Source organism: Oncorhynchus clarkii, chromosome 20 (genome assembly GCF_045791955.1).
Source record: "Oncorhynchus clarkii lewisi isolate Uvic-CL-2024 chromosome 20, UVic_Ocla_1.0, whole genome shotgun sequence".
Taxonomy (NCBI): Eukaryota; Metazoa; Chordata; class Actinopteri; order Salmoniformes; family Salmonidae; genus Oncorhynchus; species Oncorhynchus clarkii.
In genome coordinates this window covers 62,233,742-62,252,821 of record NC_092166.1, presented here as the reverse complement: position 1 = coordinate 62,252,821, position 19,080 = coordinate 62,233,742, and the positions used below count along the sequence as shown (strand labels likewise).

Here is a 19,080-nt window from a genome sequence, read left to right as displayed (position 1 = left end):
CTCTCGCTCCCAAGACAAACCAATCATACATGTGTATTTCGCAGCAAGGGGCCAGAGAGTAAATAGGCCTCAATTAAGTGTTACAAAACCATGGGACACAATGTTAAATAGACTGTACTGTGAACTGAAGACACGTGGAAAATAATTCCCAAAATGTGAAGTGGTTTCTTTGTGTAAAGAATGCGGTCCACTGTAATACAGTACCTTAGAGGAGAACTTGAGGTGAACCTCAGCCTCTTCAGCCAAACTATTCTTCAGCTGCGCCCAGGCTTCCCCTAGAGTACTGAGGAGAGAGATAACACACCAGTCAGACCACAGAGAAACCACACTATCACTGTATGACACTACGTAGTAGGGGGGGGGGGGGGGGTAATAGTAGAAAGAAGGGTAGGGGTGAGAGGACCACATCCTGTAGGAGGTAAGTACCACTCACATCAAGAGTTAAGACCACACAGGCTTTACAGAGCGAGAGAGAGAGAGAGAGAGAAAGTGAGAGCGAGCGAGAGAGAAAGAGAGCGAAAGAGAGAGAGAGAGCAGAAAGGGAGGAGTAAGAGAGATCATGAAAGAGGGCGAGGGAATGAAAAGATGAGAAGTGTCAGGGTGGATCCCGCCAAACAGAGAGAGCGATGAGGTTCAACTGAAGGTTCAGTTTAAAAGTTCATAGGCTGCATATAACCCAGCAGGCAGCCCATCTCACAATCGTGTTTGGTCCTCTGCAAGTTAACTGGCTGGTTAGGATGTATAGACTGAGGATATGAGACACAGCTAAACCCTTTCACGGCTTCTTCATTCTGCAACACTTTAATCTCTGTAACATAATGCATTGTGGGAAAATGTATAATAAGTTTTGGGGCCAGTAACCGAAAGGTTGCGAGATCGAATCCCCGAGCTGACAAGGTAAAAATCTGTTGTTCTACCGCTGAACAAGGCAGTTAACCCACTGTTTCCCGGTAGGCTGTCATTGTAGATAAAAATGTGTTCTTAACTGACTTGCCTAGTTAATTTAAATAAAATTAACACTGATCATAGCAGAGGGTACTAGACGTTGTTAAAAAGAGAGACACCAGACACCAGGCTAGAACCTATTGTCCTCTGAACATAAATCTTGAGTCCTCCATTCCAAATATTAGCAGAATATTTATCCAAGTTGCCATACAGTGAGCCAGCAGCAGGCCCATACAGCCATGAGGCACTTCTGGGTCTGGAGCAGGAGAGGAGAGGGCCTGAGGGTCTTTAGCCTCTTCACCAGGTCACATCAAAGCACCGCTCTGAATGGAAGACAGAATGGAAGGCAGGCTACATTCCTACAGCATCGGGGTGCTGCTCTCTGCTCTGCCAACTGCACTTTAATATACTATATTCAGCTACTTTCAGAGCCATCGGAGAAAAAATAGAAGATAGATAAGAGATAGACGACGGATAAGAACAGATACACAAACAAATTGCTAAAAAAATGTATTTTTACTTTTATCTGATCAAGAAGTCCTACTGAGATGAATACTGTGTTTTGCAAGGGAGGCCTGGCCAATAAGGTTTCTATACTGGTAGGATATAAAGTCTTACAGGCTACTAAAAAGTACACAATGGCACTGATCCAAAACGCATTCACAGTTGGTTCCTCATACTCATATCCTTAAGACAGCTGCTTAAAAAGTGTTCATACCCCAGGGATCATTGGCCAACAACAGTTGAGTCAAACAAATGGACCAGTGTCCACTCCTTTCTAGCCCACTGTAAATACAGCACATGATTGGTAGCGAATCTAGGGATACAAGCTAGTCACATGCTCCCGGGGCTGTGTTACGGCCAGACAAATGGTAAATTCAGGAATAAACAGGCAGTATTTCTGGGCTCGGACGCAGGCAGGGCAGGAGCATAGCAACAAAACAGTGATTGTCCAGGAAGCTAGGCTGACAACAGAGCAGGGTAGAGGGAGATAATAACAGTATTGTGTTGCTCTCTCTGGATGTGGTGGGCGTGAGCGGACGGAACTCACTGGCATCGTCTAGATTCTAGAATCTATATGAAACAATTCCACCCCACCCTGCCATTCTATCACAATAACACTGGTGCAGTACAGTAGTGGAGAGAGGCCAACTCGTACAGAGTTGTATAAATCGCAGAGAAGGGGTTTTAGTAGTCCAGCATCATATGTCTAATGCAGGAGAGTGCCGTACCATCTTTGTTTCAGTGTTGACCGTAGGGCAGTATCATAAACATCAGTACATCAAGCCCCTCATTAACTGGTGCAGCATCTCTCTCTCCTCTGCCTCCATTCTCACCCCCTCTTAGAGCCATAAAGAGCCATATCTGGTACAAGTATCTGGCATAGGGAAGTCTCATAACACAGTGTGTGTTTAGAGCACATGTACTGTAGTTCAGTCTGGCAGAGTGGCCAGACTCATTAGGTCTGTGTCGTAAATGTGGTATTCAGACGTTCTTTTACAGCCTTCCCTACCACTCAGCCTTTTACAGCCTTCCCTCCCTCTCAGCCTTTTACAGCCTTCCCTCCCTCTCAGGACCCTCGCCATACAGCCGGCCATTCCCCCTCAGCCTAGCCCAGGACCCTCGCCATACAGCCGGCCATTCCCCCTCAGCCTAGCCCAGGACCCTCGCCATACAGCCAGCATTCCCCCTCAGCCTAGCCCAGGACCCTCGCCATACAGCCGGCCATTCCCCCTCAGCCTAGCCCAGGACCCTCACCATACAGCCGGCCATTCCCCCTCAGCCTAGCCCAGGACCCTCACCATACAGCCTGCCATTTCCCCTCAAGAAACCATTTACCAGGGGAGTACCAGACAAAGAGGTGCTCACAGTGAGAGGTTACCCTATTGTGCCAGACTGAAGAGGGGTCCCCCTTCTCTCTCTCTTTCTCTGTGTGTGACCCCCCCCCCCACCTGTCTCTTAATCAATCCCCCCCCATCTATCTATCTATACCTCCCTCCTCTCATACAGTGCCTTCAGAAAGTATTCAGACCCCTTGACTTTTTCCAGATTTTGTTAGATAAAAAAAGGCAACCTCAACCTACACACAACACTCCATAATGACAAACCAAAAACATGTTTTTAGAAATGTTGCTAATTTATTACAAATAAACTGAAATATCACATTCACATAAGTATTCAGACCATTTGCTCAGTACTTTCTTGAAGCACCTTTAGAGGCAACTACAGCCTTGAGTTTTCTTGGGAATGAAGCTACAAGCTTGGCACACCTGTATTTGGGAAGTTTCTCCCATTCTTCTCTGCAGATCCTCTCAAGCTGTGTCAGGCTGGATGGGGAACGTCGCTGCACAGTTAATTTCAGGTCTCTCCTAAGATGTTCGATCAGTTCAAGTCTGGGCTCTGGCTGGGCCACTCAAGGACATTCAGAGACTTGTCCCAAAGCCACTCCTGCGTTGTCTTGGCTGTGTGCTTAGGGTCATTGTCTTGTTGGAAGGTGAACCTTCACCCCAGACTGAGGTCCTAAGCAGGTTTTCATCAAGGATCTCGCTGTACTTTGCTCTGTTCATCTTTCCCTCGATCCTGACTAGTCTCCTGGTCCCTGCTGTTGAAAAACATCCCCACACCATGCTTCACCGTAGGGATGGTGCCAGGTTTCCTCCAGACGTGATGCTTGACATTCAGGCCCAAGAGTTGAATCTTGGTTTCATCAGACCAGAGAATCTTGTTTCTCATGGTCTGAGGGTCTTTAGGTGTGTTTTGCCAAACTACAGGCTGTCATGTGCCTTTTTCTGAAGAGTGGCCACTCTACCACAAGGCCTGATTGGTGGAGTGCTGCAGTGATGGTTGTCCTTCTGGAAGGTTCTCCCATCTTCGCAGAGGAACTCTAGAGCTGTGTCAGAGTGACCATCAGGTTCTTGGTCACCTCCCTGACCAAGGCCCTTCTCCCCCGATTGCTCAGGCGGCCGGGTGGACAGCTCTAGAAAGAGTCTTGGTGGTTCCAAACTTCTTCCATTTAAGAATGATGGAGGCCATTGTGTTCTTGGGGAACTTCAATGCTGCAGAAATGTTTTGGTACCCTTTCTTAGATCTGTGCCTCGACACAATCCTGTCTCGGAGCTCTACGGACAATTCCTTCGACCTCATGGCTTGGTTTTTGCTCTGACATGCACAGTCAACTGTGGGACCTTATAAAGACACGTGTGTGACATTCCAAATCATGTCCAATCAATTGAATTTACCACAGGTGGACTCCAATCAGGGATGTCCAAGGATGATCAATGGAAACAGGATGCACCTGAGCTCAATTTAGAGTCTCATAGCAAAGGGTCTGAATACTTATAATAACCGTACTTACATTTTTTTTTTTTATAGAAATTAGCAAAAATGTCTAAAAACCTGTTTTCACTTTGTCATTATGGGGCATTTTGTGTAAATTGCTGAGGACTTAAATTTTTTTTTTAATCAATACTAGAATAAGGCTGTAACGTAACAAAATGTGGAGTCAAGGGGTCTGAATACTTTCTGAAGGCACAGTATGTAATGGTTTAAAGGCTCAGTCTGATGGGGTCTGGAGGGTCTGGATCAAAGGAAGTTGTAGCGATTTACAGGACGACCATACTTCCTGTTTCACTGATTCTACTGACTGGCTGGGCCTCCATGCAGTCTCACCAATGTGTCTGGCCTGATATGGTTCAATACCACCCTAATGGGAGAGGAACCACAGTACCCTGCTGTCCAGTCCAACAAACAAAGTTTTCCTGCTCCTAGCTATATGATTGTTTTATCATCAGAAAGTCTCCATCTTTGACTAAAATGTACAATCATCAAATCCTTTCAGAGCTACAGGAGTTGGCGAGGAGTTGGAAAAGAATGTGCATAATCTGTGAAATAACCTTTGACATGGAATCGTTCAAGATGTTGACGCGGAGCGATTTTCTTGTGTTGTGCCATATCTTCCTAAGCGTCAGTGAGCACGAGCACAGTGTGTGAGTGAGGCGACAGCCATTCCAGCTGTGACTCATACACTGAGTATACCAAACATTAAGAACACCTTCCTAACATTGAGTTGCACCCCCCTTTTGCACTCAGAACAGCCTCAATTCGTCGGGGCAAGGACTCTACAAAATGACAAAAGCGTTCCACATGGATGCTGTGTCATTTTGGCTCCAATGCTTCCCACAGTTGTGTCAAGTTGGCTGGATGTCCTTTGGGTGGTGGACCATTTTTGATACACATGGGAAACTTGGAAAAACCCAGCAGCGGTGCAGTTCTTGAACCAAACCAGTGAGCCTCGCACCTACTAACATACCCCGTTCAAAGGCACTTAGATATTTTGTCTTTCCCATTCACCCTCTATATGGAGCCCATACACAATCCGTGTCTCAATTGTCTCAAGGCTTAAAAATCATTATTGAACCTGTCTCCTCCCCTTAATCTACACTGATTGAAGTGGTTTTAACAAATGACATCAATAAGGGATCATAACATTCACCTGGTGAGTTTATATCATGGATGGAAAAAACAGGTGTTCTTATTGTTTTGTATACTCAGTGTACATGTTGGTTCCTCTTTATTAAGGAACCACCACAGGAAGTGATGCCACTGCTCACTCACCCTTCCTCCTGTCCTGCAAGGGGAATCTGTGACAGCTTGGAGAGGTTCTTGGCATACTCTTCTTCTATCTTTATTCTGAAAGAGGGAAGGAGAAAACATTTTTGTTACAGTACCACAGAATTGCAACATATAGCAAGTCATTTTTCCTCTTTTGCACAAAGTGGAAAAGTACGCATCTGTGAAAAAAATAAATAATGTTTTTCAAGAAATGATATTTTCCATCGCATGGTTTTCATGGCAACACGTGTCAAACATGAAAATGAGGAAGGAGCCGTGAAACATTGGTCTGACCAGGATTGTTGACAAATCAGCTGAGATAATGATATTCGATTATTGTTGTTACCTTTCTCGTATAAACTCGGCCATCTCTTTCTGCATCTGTTTCCCCTTCAGCTGTTTCTGCAGCAAGACCTCAAACCCTGAGATAGAGCTTGTCCCCTGAGGGTCCTTCTTATCATCCTACACAACATAAATACACACCACTGTATAACAACATCTAGTGTAACGTACTGTAAATCAACAAACAATCCACAAATAATATGACCATTATTGTAAATTCATTCACTGCTGGGTTGTATAGTATAGTGATATTGTATTGCACTTTATTGCATGGTATACATTCATACAGTTCTTCATTGTATTGTATTGCTGGGAAAATACCAGGCAATATTTACTGCAGCACTATAATCCATTCTACAGCACCACAGCCAGTGTTCTAGAAAGTCTACAATTCACACACAGCAGGGGAGTACTAAATACTTGGCAACCTGTTTTAATCTGATCCTCTGTGTCTCAGTAAAATCCGTCACTCTCAGTGTACGGTATCCACTCTTTCTTTACGAGCGTCTTCTGCTGTTGTCACCTCAAAGTGTGACGTTAGCCCAGTCTGACTGTAACATTTAGCGGAGTGTTGAAACCTGAGAACACACCTTGGTGGCGATTACGTTTCAGCCGTGGGAGAAAGGAAAGCAGAGCCAATCAGATGCATGGAGTCGCTCTCACTACGTCTTGTGTCATTCTACTACAGCTCTGCAGGCTTACTCTGACGAATCTGTAAAGTGCCCTGTGTCTAAGTGTTTATCGCACGGCTATTTATGTGGAAGAGCTGTGGACTGCAGTCTAAGGCACGGCAGCACAACACCCGTCCTTGAAGGCTGCAGTGTCTGAATGTTTCTGTTAGATTTTTGATTCTTGCCCGGACAATTAGAGCAGTAATGTTGTGATTATTCATACCAAGGAGACATTAAAACCAGCAGAACTGTGGTCCTCAAGGACTATGTCGTGTAGTGCAGTGTATTGTAGAGTTGTGTCATGTAGTGTTGTGTATCGCAGTGTATTGTAGAGTTGTGTAATGTAGTGTTGTGTATCGCAGTGTATTGTAGAGTTGTGTAATGTAGTGTAGTGTATCGCAGTGTTGTGTTGTGTAGTGTTGTGTATCGCAGTGTAGCGCTGTGTATCGCAGTGTTGTGTATCGCAGTGTATTGTAGAGTTATGTAATATAGTGTATCGTAGTATTGTGTAATGTAATGTTGTGTATCGCAGGGTAGCGCTGTGTATCGCAGTGTATTGTAGAGTTGTGTAATATAGTGTATCACAGTGTTGTGTAATGTAATGTTGTGTACCGCAGTGTAGTGTATCGTAGTGTTGTGTACCGCAGTGTAGTGCAGTGTAGAGTAGTGCTGTGTAGAGTAGTGTAGAGTAGAGCATTGTACACTCTTAGAAAAAAGGGTTCCAAAAGGGTTCTTCAGCTATCCCCATAGGATAACACTTTTTGGTTTCATGTAAACTCTCTGTTGAAAGGGTTTTACATGAAACCTAAGGGTACTACCTGGAACCAAAACATTTTCTTCAAAGGGTTTTTCCTATGGGGACAGCTGAAGAACCGTTTAAGGTTCTAGATAGCAACTTTTTTGTGTAGTGTTGTGTATTGCTGTGTGTAAAGTAGAGTAGTGTAGTGGAGTGGAGTGTAGTGTAAAGTAGTATAGAGTAGAGTATTGTAGAGTAAAGTAGTGTAGAGTAGAGTAGTGTAAAGTAGAGTAGTGTAGTGTAAAGTAGTGTAGAGTAGAGTATTGTAGAGTAAAGTGGTGTAGAGTAGAGTAAAGTAGTGTAGAGTAGAGTATTGTAGAGTAAAGTAGTGTAGAGTAGAGTAGTGTAAAGTAGAGTAGTGTAGTGTAAAGTAGTGTAGAGTAGAGTATTGTAGAGTAAAGTGGTGTAGAGTAGAGTATTGTAGAGTAAAGTAGTGTAGAGTAGAGTAGAGTAGTGTAAAGTAGAGTAGTGTAGTGTAAAGTAGTGTAGAGTAGAGTAGTGTAGCGTAGCGTAAAGTAGTGTAGAGTAGAGTATTGTAGAGTAAAGTAGTGTAGAGTAGAGTAAAGTAGTGTAGAGTAGAGTATTGTAGAGTAAAGTAGTGTAGAGTAGAGTAGAGTAGTGTAAAGTAGAGTAGTGTAAAGTAGTGTAGAGTAGAGTATTGTAGAGTAAAGTAGTGTAGAGTAGAGTAAAGTAGTGTAGAGTAGAGTATTGTAGAGTAAAGTAGTGTAGAGTAGAGTAGAGTAGTGTAAAGTAGAGTAGTGTAGTGTAAAGTAGTGTAGAGTAGAGTAGTGTAGCGTAGCGTAAAGTAGTATAGAGTAGTTTAATATGACTCTGTGGTGTGGCCAGTCTGTCTCTTACCCAGAAGTAGTCACAGTAGCTCCACTCATCTGGCTTCAGCAGCTGCTGCTCAGGCATACTCATGGGGAGGGGGAACGTTACACAGTTAATCTGGAAGAGAGAGCGAAAGAGCGCGCGAGAGAGAGAGAGAGAGAGAGAGAGAGACAGGAAGAGAGGGGGGGGGGGGGGAGTATGGAGAAAGAGAAAAAGGGCGAGAGAGAGGAGATACATTTTTCCATTGAGCATCGTATTTTATTTTAATAAATTAGACTTGGTATGCACGGGTCTGAGGAGTCTAAGCCATGAAGGTCTACATTGAGATTAGCAATAATGCAGGATGTGGAGGTGCACACACATCCACACTGCACAGACAGTAACTGTCCAACTCTGCTGATGCTACTATTCAAGGTGCTCTGCCACTGTTGCTCTGGCAACACTTCACCTCCTCAGTTCATCTTGACTTCATATCGCTCCTTGAATTTGTCAACTCTTTTTTATTTCTAGACTTCATGAATAATGCTCCATGAAAACACAGAAACTGTCAACCTTGTCGTGTCACCAGCATTTATCATTGAACAGTCCTGACAGTGTGTTATAATTCTCTTTCTCCTCTAGATGTTAAATCTGTTGGTTGAGCGACTATCTCCCTGCTCGGCTCCTCTATCTGTTCTCTTGCTGCTGCACAGGGCCTGAGCGTTGTGTATTATAGTCGCCACACACACACACACACACACACACACACACACACACACACACACACACACACACACACACACACACACACACACACACACACACACACACACACACACACCTAACAGCAGGTCTCCTGTGTGGTCATCAGTTCCAACTGTTAGCACACAGAGCGGGACTGTTGTCTCCCCTCACATTTCCTTTCATTACCTCCAGCAGCAAAACAACTCCGCCTCGGGGTGCTGGAGGTGTGTGCGCATGCGCGTGTGGATCCACTGCTGAGCATGTCCAGCAGTTTACTGCTGTGAAACTCTTTCCACTATTCCCGTCTTGATGAAAAGTTCACACAAAGCAGCTAAAACATCTGGCTTCCGTCACTTTCTAATGAGCCTTTAAGTGACCTTAGTTGACCTCTATCAACCACTCCCTTAACCCCTGACTTATTAGCTGAAGACTAAATCAGCACTGTCTGCCAATTCTCCCTCTCAAACATCCGCCAATCAATAGCATTGTCCTGGTTGCTATGGGAACAGGGCAAGTTCCCTTCACTGCAACCCCTGTGCACTCCTTCACCTCTGCTCAGGTCTCGGTGTTTCCAGAATTTCTACAACTGTTTTACAAATTCAAAATGTCAATATTCAATTCTGTTCGACGCTGGCATCTAAATCACGTCCTCGGTCTCAATAGTCCCTAACATCATCAGTTGGATTTTGCAACTTTGTATTGCCCATGCGTGTTGGGGTTGTGTTAAGGTTTGTGTTAGGGTTGGGTCTGGGATTGTTTTAGTAGTGGTACTCACTGTGATGGTAGTTTCTTTGCTCTGTCTCCTGGTGGGTGATGTAGGACCTGGATTCTGTTGAGGGAGACAGGATGCTCCGTCAAAACCTTCCTCTGTGTCCGACATGGTCTCTGGCTAACACACACACTCACACACACTGGAGCTGCTGAAGCTCTCTGGGACTGACTGTCTGTGTGCTGCCTCCGCTCTGGCTACTGTGTGTGTGAGTGTGTGTGTTGCAGTGCTGAGTAGGGGGGCATGTCTGCAGCGCAGAGCAAATCGCGCTTGGATATTTGTGTGTGAACGCACTTCGGCTCAGACTATGTCATCACATGAGCAATATGAGTGTGTATGCACATGTGAGTGTGTATGCGTGCGTGTGTGCGTGCGCGGAGCGAAACAGAGAGAAAGAGTGGGCGTAATGAGATGGAGGGGGTAGACGTAGATTTAAAAAAAGGTAGAGACAGAAAACGAGAGGGAGAGAAAGAATGAAAGAGAGAGTGCACATCCCCCACTGTCCATACCATGCCCACTGAAGCAAGACACAGGGCTGGCGAGAAGAAGGGAAGGAGAGGAGGAGGAAGGGAGGGGAGGGGGTTTATTGACAAAGTACAGAATGCTCCACACCTCCTCTCCCAACGAGAAAAATTAAAAGGAGGAGTTAAAGGAGGAGCTAAAGGAGGAGCTAAAGGAGGAGGATGAGAAGCTGGGTAGTGGTGTTGTGTATCTGGATGGTGTGTGTGTGTGTGTGTCTGAACAACGATGAGTGCTCTCCTAATTATGATCTGAGGATAAGATAATGAAAGGAATCAGGATGGAGAAACTGCTCTCCTTTCCAGGGGTAATGAGTATCATTATCTCATTTCATGATGACGGGGTTGTGTGTGTGTGTGTGCGTGCGTGCACATCTTTGCCTCTGTGTCTTTGCGTGTGCGTAAGGAGGTTGGGTAACCATGTCCCCAGTAACCATGGCATTACTGTACATAGGAGAAATCTGCTGTTTGAAGCTACTACTGTACAGTACCTCTATCAACGGGGATGCATTGGCATAGCTTCTACTAAACGCTGCTAAATGCTTTCGTTGACTGGCTACCACTGTGGCGTGGTGGTGGCTGTTGGTGGTCTAATATGAAGAAACAGAAATGGGCTATCTTCTGTGTAAACATAAGCATAGTTCATGGGGTTCATGGGGAAGCCCTTAACTGGAGTAACGAGAGACGGAGAGGAGGACACCAGTTTTACCTGTGGTTCGGAACTGGGCTTTTTCACCAGACTGATGTGGGAGTGTTCATTCTGATGCAACCTACCGCCACTGGAGTGAAACCCGTTCACTGTGGAGGGAGAGAGAGAGAGAGAGAGAGAGAGAGAGAGAGAGAGAGAGAGAGAGAGAGAGAGAGAGAGAGAGAGAGAGATGGAGAGAGAGAGGGGCGGGTAGCAAGAAAGATAATTTAAATTTGTAACACAGCCTGCGGAGGAGGAATAATGGGTGTTTGCCTCCTATGAGTTGTCTGTATATCTGAGCCGGGGGTAAATTAACTTATCTTTGTGACTCAAACAAAGCGATCAGAGAATCGCTTCTTCTTTGTTAAAATGTCTTTATCAGGGCGGTTACTGGAAACCAGAGACCGAGCACTTCACCAAACCCAGCTCTGAGTCCAGACCGCCTGGGTTGTCCTCTGGTACACAGGCAAGGAAAATGAGCTATTATTTGGGAGAGTTGCTCTGCATGCGTGCATTGTTTGCACATGTTCATTTGAAGGTGTGTTTGAGTGATCAGGCGGCATGCGAGACTACATGTCAGTGTGTGTGTTGGAGAGAATTATTATGTAGTCTAGATGAGATACCCCACTGTGTCTAGTGATCAGCCTGAGCAAACAAACGTGAGTTGAGACGACTCCAGATCGCAGATCAAATTAGCCACAGGAAGTGTGTGCATGTGTGTGTGTGGTCAGAGGCCTCTGGTATTTTCTGTGCGCTGCCACACAGCGGCAGGCCTATGTTCAGCCCTCACGACACTGGCAAAGGAGGAAAAGTGAGAGAAAGAGAGTGAGAGGGAGTCAAGGACAGAGTGAGCGAGAGAATGAGAGTACCTGTAGGTAGTGAGTTCTTGTGTTTCAGAGGGGTTTTGGGGGTCCCAGGTACACTGGAAGGTCTCTCCCACGTCGTCTCTGGGACCAGACAGGAACATGAAAGACTATTTAACTTTGTGTGGTCAGAAATACATGGAAATTGAGAGACATACTAAAAATGTCTCTACCCTGGATTTCATCGCAGGTCCAAGATGAAACAAAAATTTGTTCTTGATGATTATGGGTCGTTCTTGAATTGCAGTGGCAACTTCATTTTTCTAGGTGTGTTTTTATGTAAATGTATTGGGTACATCTTCCCATTCTAAATCAATGAATATGGCAGCTTAACAACTTTAAATCATGTTTACCATTATCATAACATTGTGTCACCAATAGGAGTACTAACACAAATTACACATTTTTGGCCCATTAGGATTTTCTGAAAAGTAGGCGGGAATGTTCAAGGTCTTTGCAATAAGTGATTTTCAGGCAGTAACACCGAGGACAAAACTTAAGGACACATTTTTTTTTTGGGGGGGGGGGATACGATATTTGAACAGCCTTCTTTGGTTTTATTGATCTATAGAATATATAAACTTTTGTTTACTTTCTAGCATTCATTATAATAGATACAGTTGAAGTCGGAAGTTTACAGACACTTAGGTTGAAGTCATTAAACTCGTTTTTCAACCGCTCCACAAATGTCTTGTTAACAAACTATAGTTTTAGCAGGTCGGTTAGGACATCACTTTGTGCATGACAAGTAATTTTTCCAACAATTGTTTACAGACAGATTATTTCACTGTATCACAATTCCAGTGGGTCAGAGGTTTACATACACTAAGTTGACTGTGCCTTTAAACAGCTCGGAGAATTCCAGGAAATGATGTCATGGCTTTAGAAGCTTCCGATAGGCTAATTGACATCATTTGAGTCCATTGGAGCTGTACCTGTGGATGTATTTCAAGGCCTACCTTCAAACTCAGTGCCTCTTTGCTTGACATCATTGGAACATCTAAAGATCCAACCCAATGTCAGGAATTGTGAAAAACTGAGTTTAAATGTATTTGTCTACGGTGTATGTAAACGTCCGACTTCAACTGTAGTTCTCTAAATCCCCAAAACATGTCACTACAACTCTACTGGGTCACTGCTGGGACAAGACAATTTGCTTACCCTAAGTAAGTTAAACAACGCATAAAACAAAGTTGTGCAGTATAAATCACTTGCATTCCTTTTTATCATTGAGAAACTATTCAATATAAAGAGGAACATGTACACCGCGTAGCTAGCTGTCATTTGAAAGTGTTTTTTTATGGTTGCGAAGGTGAGGAAAGCACAGTTTCTGTCCAATCCAACTAAACAGTTGTCAGGCTGACTGACAACTTCCCAAAGCAATATAAGAATATGAGCCAGATTCACTAAGTGTTTGCACCTGTGAGCAGAGCACCGCACCTGCTATTTTCATACGGATAATAAAAGACACCGCTTTATCTTCAACTCCCTGTGTTAAAAATAACAGGTGCAAACTTTCAGTGAATCCAATATGGCTGTTTAACTTCACCAAGACTCTCTGCCTCACTCATTCAACTCATGCGTCCCCATTTTACTCTCGCCGGAGGAAGCAAGAAGAAGAGAAGGAGAGAGCGAAAGAAAAGAGGACAAGAAGCATGACTGACACAGAACCTGAGAGACAGAGAGAAAATCTGTGATTCACTTAACTCCAATATCCAAATTCACAATACAAATTTGATCTCAATTACCCCTTAGTGTCACCAGGGAGAGAATAGTCGTTGAGACTAACAAGCTTTTATTTCATTTGTGTCTTTGGCTAGCACTCCGCTGTCTGCCTGTACTAAGCAGAGACTGAGCCAAAACCATCAGTTCCGATGACACAGATGGAGAGGGAGAGGGAGAGGGAGAGGGAGAGGGAGAGAGAGAGAGAGCGCGAGACGGAAACAGAGAAAGGTGAGAGAGATTTGGCAGACAGACTCCTAGGAGGAGAGTCTTTCCCTTCCGATACGATGTATAACACTGTCACAACACAGTCACAACGGTTCATTAAAAAGGTGCCTTCTGCCTCTATTTCTCTCTGTTAGCTTGACAAAGGAAATGGATCTGATGGGGGGAATCAGATATTAATGGAGAGACATACAGTATAATTAGGTTAGCTCTGGGGAATTGTATGTCACTGTATCCTTCTCTCAGGAGCTACAGCAGTAGCAATAAAATCCCGAGACGGGACAAGTCTCTCTAAGTGTCATTAAGCTATACTAATGATACATCAAGATAGGATTCAATCAAATCTCGACTACACTCTCTATAATTGTCATTGTGCTATAAAATACATCAAAAGAATAACACAATCAAATCTCTACTGCAATCTGGGACAGGTATTCTAGTATCATTAAAGATGGAATCCGCAGTAGGGGAAACAGCGCCACTGTAAGTCCCACTGCCGAGATGATTGTTTGTGTTTTGTTGATGAAACGGAGTTGAGGAGCGTCACGCAACGTGATAAAACACATTTGCTGTATATATTCTGCTGCTCGATAGCACGTGCAGTGATGTCAGAGGGAGAAAAAAAAACAGTGTTCGTTGTTTGCAGTAACTTGTTGTTGTAACATCACAAACCGATGCAGCTACTTCAAGTGACATTGACATGTCAAATTAGCATGAGTATAGTGTGTCAATGAGCGAAGTTAAATACGGGTTTACGTTATATTCACAGTACCAGTCAAACGTTTTAGAACACCTACTCATTCAAGGGTTTTTCTTTATTTTTTACAATTTTCTACATTGTAGAATAATAGTGAAGACATCAAAACTATGAAATAACACATGGAATCATGTAGTAACCAAAAACAGTGCTATTTTATATTCTTCAAAGTAGCCACCCTTTGCCTTGATGACAGCTTTGCACACTCTTTGCATTCTCTCAACCAGCTTAATGTGGAATGCTTTTCCAACATTCTTCTGTGGTCCATTTCAATTGGTTTGCGGTTGGGTGAATGTGGACGACAGGTCATCTGACACAGCACTCCATCACTCTCCTTGGTCAAATAGCCCTTACAACTGGGTGTGTGTTGTGGGTCATTGTCCTGTTGAAAAACAAATGATAGTCCCACTAAGCGCAGACCCAGATGGGATGGTGTGTCGCTGCAGAATGCTGTGGTAGCCATGCTGGTTAAATGTGCATAGAATTCTAAATAAATCACTGACAGCGTCACCAGAAAAGCATACCCACACTATCACTCCTCCATGCTTCACGGTGGGAACCACAAATGCAGAGATCATCCGTTCACCTACTCTGCATCTCACAAAGACACGCCAGTTGGAACCAAAAATCTTACATTTTAAATCATCAGACCAAAAGGTCAGATTTCCACCGGTCTAATGTCCATTGCTCGTGTTTCTTGGCCCAAGCAATCTCTTCTTCTTATTGGTGTCCTTTAGTAGTGGTTTCTTTGCAGTAATTTGACCATGAAGGCCTGATTCACGCAGTGTCCTCTGAACAGTTGATGTTGAGATGTGTCGGTTACTTGAAATATGTGAAGCATTTATTTGGGCTGCAATCTGAGGTGCAGTTACCTCTAATTAACTTATCCTCTGCAGCAGAGGTAACTCTGGGTCTTCCTTTCCTGTGGCGGTCCTCGTGAGAGTCAGTTTTATTATAGTGCTTGATGTTTTTTGCGACTGCACATGAAGACATTTTCAAAGTTCTTGAAATGTTCCACATTTACTGACCTTCCTGTCTTAAAGTAATGACGGACTGTCTTTTCTCTTTGCTTATTTGAGCTGTTCTTGCCATAATATGTGACCCGATTCAGGAAACTGGGCGTATGTCGCAAGTCACAACTTCACAGGAGAGCCGTTTGTCAGAAATGCCTTCTCGAACATGTGAACTTTCATGTGCCTTAATAACAAACTTGTATGCCATCTGTAAATATGAATAAAATTGTTAAATTCAGAGCCTTGTTTGTTAAGCCACAGAAAAAGAGAGCAACCTTCCCACTAGCCATGATTGGCTGAGATAATGAGTGGGCTGGCCATGCCGAGAGAGGAGAGAGGATTGGTCTGCCACATAGAAGGCTTCTGTCTATTTGAGCTCGTCAGTCTGTGTTGGTAATCCTGTTGAACGCAGCTTTTTTTTAAATGTATTCTGTAGTGGAGCTGCATAAGCGTTGCTCTCCATTTTCTGGAGGATAAAGTTTTGAAATCAGTGGAATTAGAGTATGATGATTGCTAAAGAGATGGAGAAAACACCTCCGGATTACATCTTCAAACTAAGGGAAAAGGTGGTATGTCATTCCTGACAGGGAGAAACATCATCATGCATGATGGATGCATACAGGTAAGATAGCTAGCTACATTTTCAGATATTACACATTTCTAATTTTGACAGAAAGTGGTTGAATTTCAAGCTAAAGTGTACTGTTAGCTAGCTAGCTAACGTTACCTGGCTGGCTCCCTAGCGGATGCTATTATTAGTTTCCCAGAGCCGTTTGCTTTTCTAGTTAAAGCCTAATGTTAGCTAGCTAACATTGAACCTGGTTGGTTAGCTCCCAGCACTGTGGCATAGTTGGCACTGTTCATTGTTGTTTAACTAGCTAACATTAGCTGGCTGGCTCATTAGTTAACATAACGTGTGTGCTCTTAAACGTTGTTTACCTAGCTAGGTTCATTGTTTACCTAGCTAGCTAGCAATTTGTCTTAAGCTAAAGTGTACTGTTAACTAGCTAGCTAATGTTAGCTGGCTGGCTCCCTAGCTGACATTATTTGTTTCCCAGAACCGTTTGCTTTTCTAGTTAAAGCCTAATGTTAGCTAGCTAACATTGACCCTGCTTGGTTAGCTCCCAGCACTGTGGCATTGTTGACACTGTTCATTGTTGTTTAACTAGCTAATGTTAGCTGGCTGGCTCGTTTACTAACATTACGTGACGTGTGTACACCCGTTGAACATGGCCAGTGTCTGCACACCTGTTAATTGATATGCATTCCAGGTGATTACCTCATGAAGCTGGTTGAGAGAATGCCAAGAGTGTGCAAAGCTGTCATCAAGACAAAGGGTGACTACTTTGAAGTATCTCAAACATAAACTAATCAATCTATTTTAACACTTTTTTGGTTACTATATGATTCCATAATTTTCATGTCTTCACATCATTCTACCATGTAGAAAATATAAAAATGAAATGAAAAACCCTTGAATAAGTAGGTGTTTCCAAACTTTGGACTGGTACTGTAGATAGCAAGTCTCTGTGACAAGTGACCTTATAGTTTCAATAACATTGACAATGTGTTAATTTCATGTGCCGGCCTAGTTGCATGACAACTTTACTAAGAAAATGATCAGGAAATGAATGTTTCTATGTTTAAATTACATTGGGGAAAAAAAAATCTTAATTTTACATGTAGGCCCGAGATGCATGACATGTTTAATCAGAAAATTAACAGGAAATTAATGTAATATCAGTGGATAATGGACTGAAAGGTGAAAGAAACATCTCTATTTACTATCAGGATTACAACAGAACTGTAACACTGTTGACATCAAAAGGGTCTGTTACTTAGCAACTGGCACCTGGAAATGCAGATTGGAGTGATTATCTACTTTACATCAGTGTGCTCAGATGAGAGGTAGGCTGCAGCTCTACACACATCCTCCAACCTATTTACTCTGTAACAAGCTCATTACAAAGCTGTAATTCCAGGATAGCTGAGACAAGATTTCAATACACTTACACAGGTGTGTCAAACTCATTTTGATCCCGGAGGACCGCACAGAAAATTGGTTATATTTCCTCGCCATCAAAATGTGTAAAAAATATTTTAAAAATAGTCCTCTATCCATCATATTTGGAATGTTCGATGATCACGGACTGTCTAGCATTCATTTCGATGATTACTAGCGAGCTGGATACAGTAAAAAAAAAAAAAAACTGTATGAATGTAGGTCCATTATAATTTCTCCACACAGTTTTGATTTGAGTCATTTTAAAAGTATATTAAAGCTCCTCCCCCCGCCACACACATTTTGACATGGGGTCATTCCTAGGTATTACAACACCATTACAGCTAGAAACACAAGCATTTCGCTGCACCTGTGATAACATCTGCAAATTTTATACATTTCATGCAATTCTACACATTTTGACATGCGGCAGAGATAAAAAAAAATTGCAGTTTTACAGGTAATTTCCTGGAATTCTGCACATTTTGTAATGACTTATGCATGTTAATATGATATCTAAGTGAGAATGACTAACAAAATCAATTGGGGGCCCCCTAGAGGTCAGGGCACTCAGGCACGTGCCCTGCATGCCCGGTTGGTATTCGGTCATTAATTACTACAAGTTTAGATAGCTGGCTAGACTAACTACCAATCTAAAAATTGCTAGTTTACATGGCTAAATTGACTGACTGTCCGTGACTGACATAACAGAAAAACTGCTGATTCACCTGGTGTATTCTACTATTCTTATTCTCAATAGTAAGTTGAGACCCCGACTGAGTTCCTAAAAAAAATATTAGAATTGTCACGCCCTGATCTGTTTCACCTGTCTCGTTATTGACTCCACCCCCTCCAGGTGTTGTTTGTTTTGCCCAGTGTATTGATCCCTGTGTTTCCTGTCTTTCTGGGCCAGTTCGTTTTCCCTTGCTCCTGCTTTCTATTTCTCTTTCCTAGTCCTCCCGGTTTTGACCCTTGCCTGTTTTCTGGACTCTTTCTGCCTGACCCCTCTGCCTGGCCCCGACCCTGAGCCTGCCCGCCGACCTGTACCCCTGCCCGCCCCCGACCCTGCCCGCCGACCTGTACCTCTGCCCGCCGACCTGAACCTCTGCCCGCCCCTGACCCCGACCGCCGACATGTACCCCTGCCCGCCGACCTGAACCTCTGCCCGCCGACCTGAACCTCTGCCCGCCGACCTGAACCTCTGCCCGCCCCTGACCCCGACCCTGCCCGCCGACCTGAACCTCTGCCCGCCGTCCTGAACCTCTGCCTGCCGACCTGAACCTCTGCCCGCCCCTGACCCCGACCCTGCCCGCCGACCTGAACCTCTGCCCGCCGACCTGAACCTCTGCCCGCCCCTGACCCCGACCCTGCCCGCCGACCTGAACCTCTGCCCGCCGTCCTGAACCTCTGCCCGCCGTCCTGAACCTCTGCCCGCCGTCCTGAACCTCTGCCCGCCGTCCTGAACCTCTGCCCGCCGTCCTGAACCTCTGCCCGCCGACCTGAACCTCTGCCCGCCGACCTGAACCTCTGCCCGCCGACCTGAACCTCTGCCCGCCGACCTGAACCTCTGCCCGCCCCTGACCCCGACCCTGCCCGCCGACCTG

The 19,080-nt window shown here is 44.2% G+C and overlaps 1 protein-coding gene across 1 annotated transcript in view; it reads right to left on the bottom strand.

The window, feature by feature from the left end:
- LOC139376663 (growth arrest-specific 7b) overlaps window positions 1–19,080 on the bottom strand; it is a 54,046-nt gene that overhangs the window by 5,843 nt on the left and 29,123 nt on the right. The window contains exons 3-9 of the mRNA XM_071119501.1: window positions 11,764–11,841; window positions 10,916–11,004; window positions 9,695–9,748; window positions 8,224–8,313; window positions 5,903–6,018; window positions 5,560–5,634; window positions 205–283 (exon numbers count right to left, since the gene is read on the bottom strand). Coding sequence (XP_070975602.1) covers window positions 205–283; window positions 5,560–5,634; window positions 5,903–6,018; window positions 8,224–8,313; window positions 9,695–9,748; window positions 10,916–11,004; window positions 11,764–11,841 — 581 coding nt within the window. The remainder of the gene's footprint in view (window positions 1–204; window positions 284–5,559; window positions 5,635–5,902; window positions 6,019–8,223; window positions 8,314–9,694; window positions 9,749–10,915; window positions 11,005–11,763; window positions 11,842–19,080) is intronic.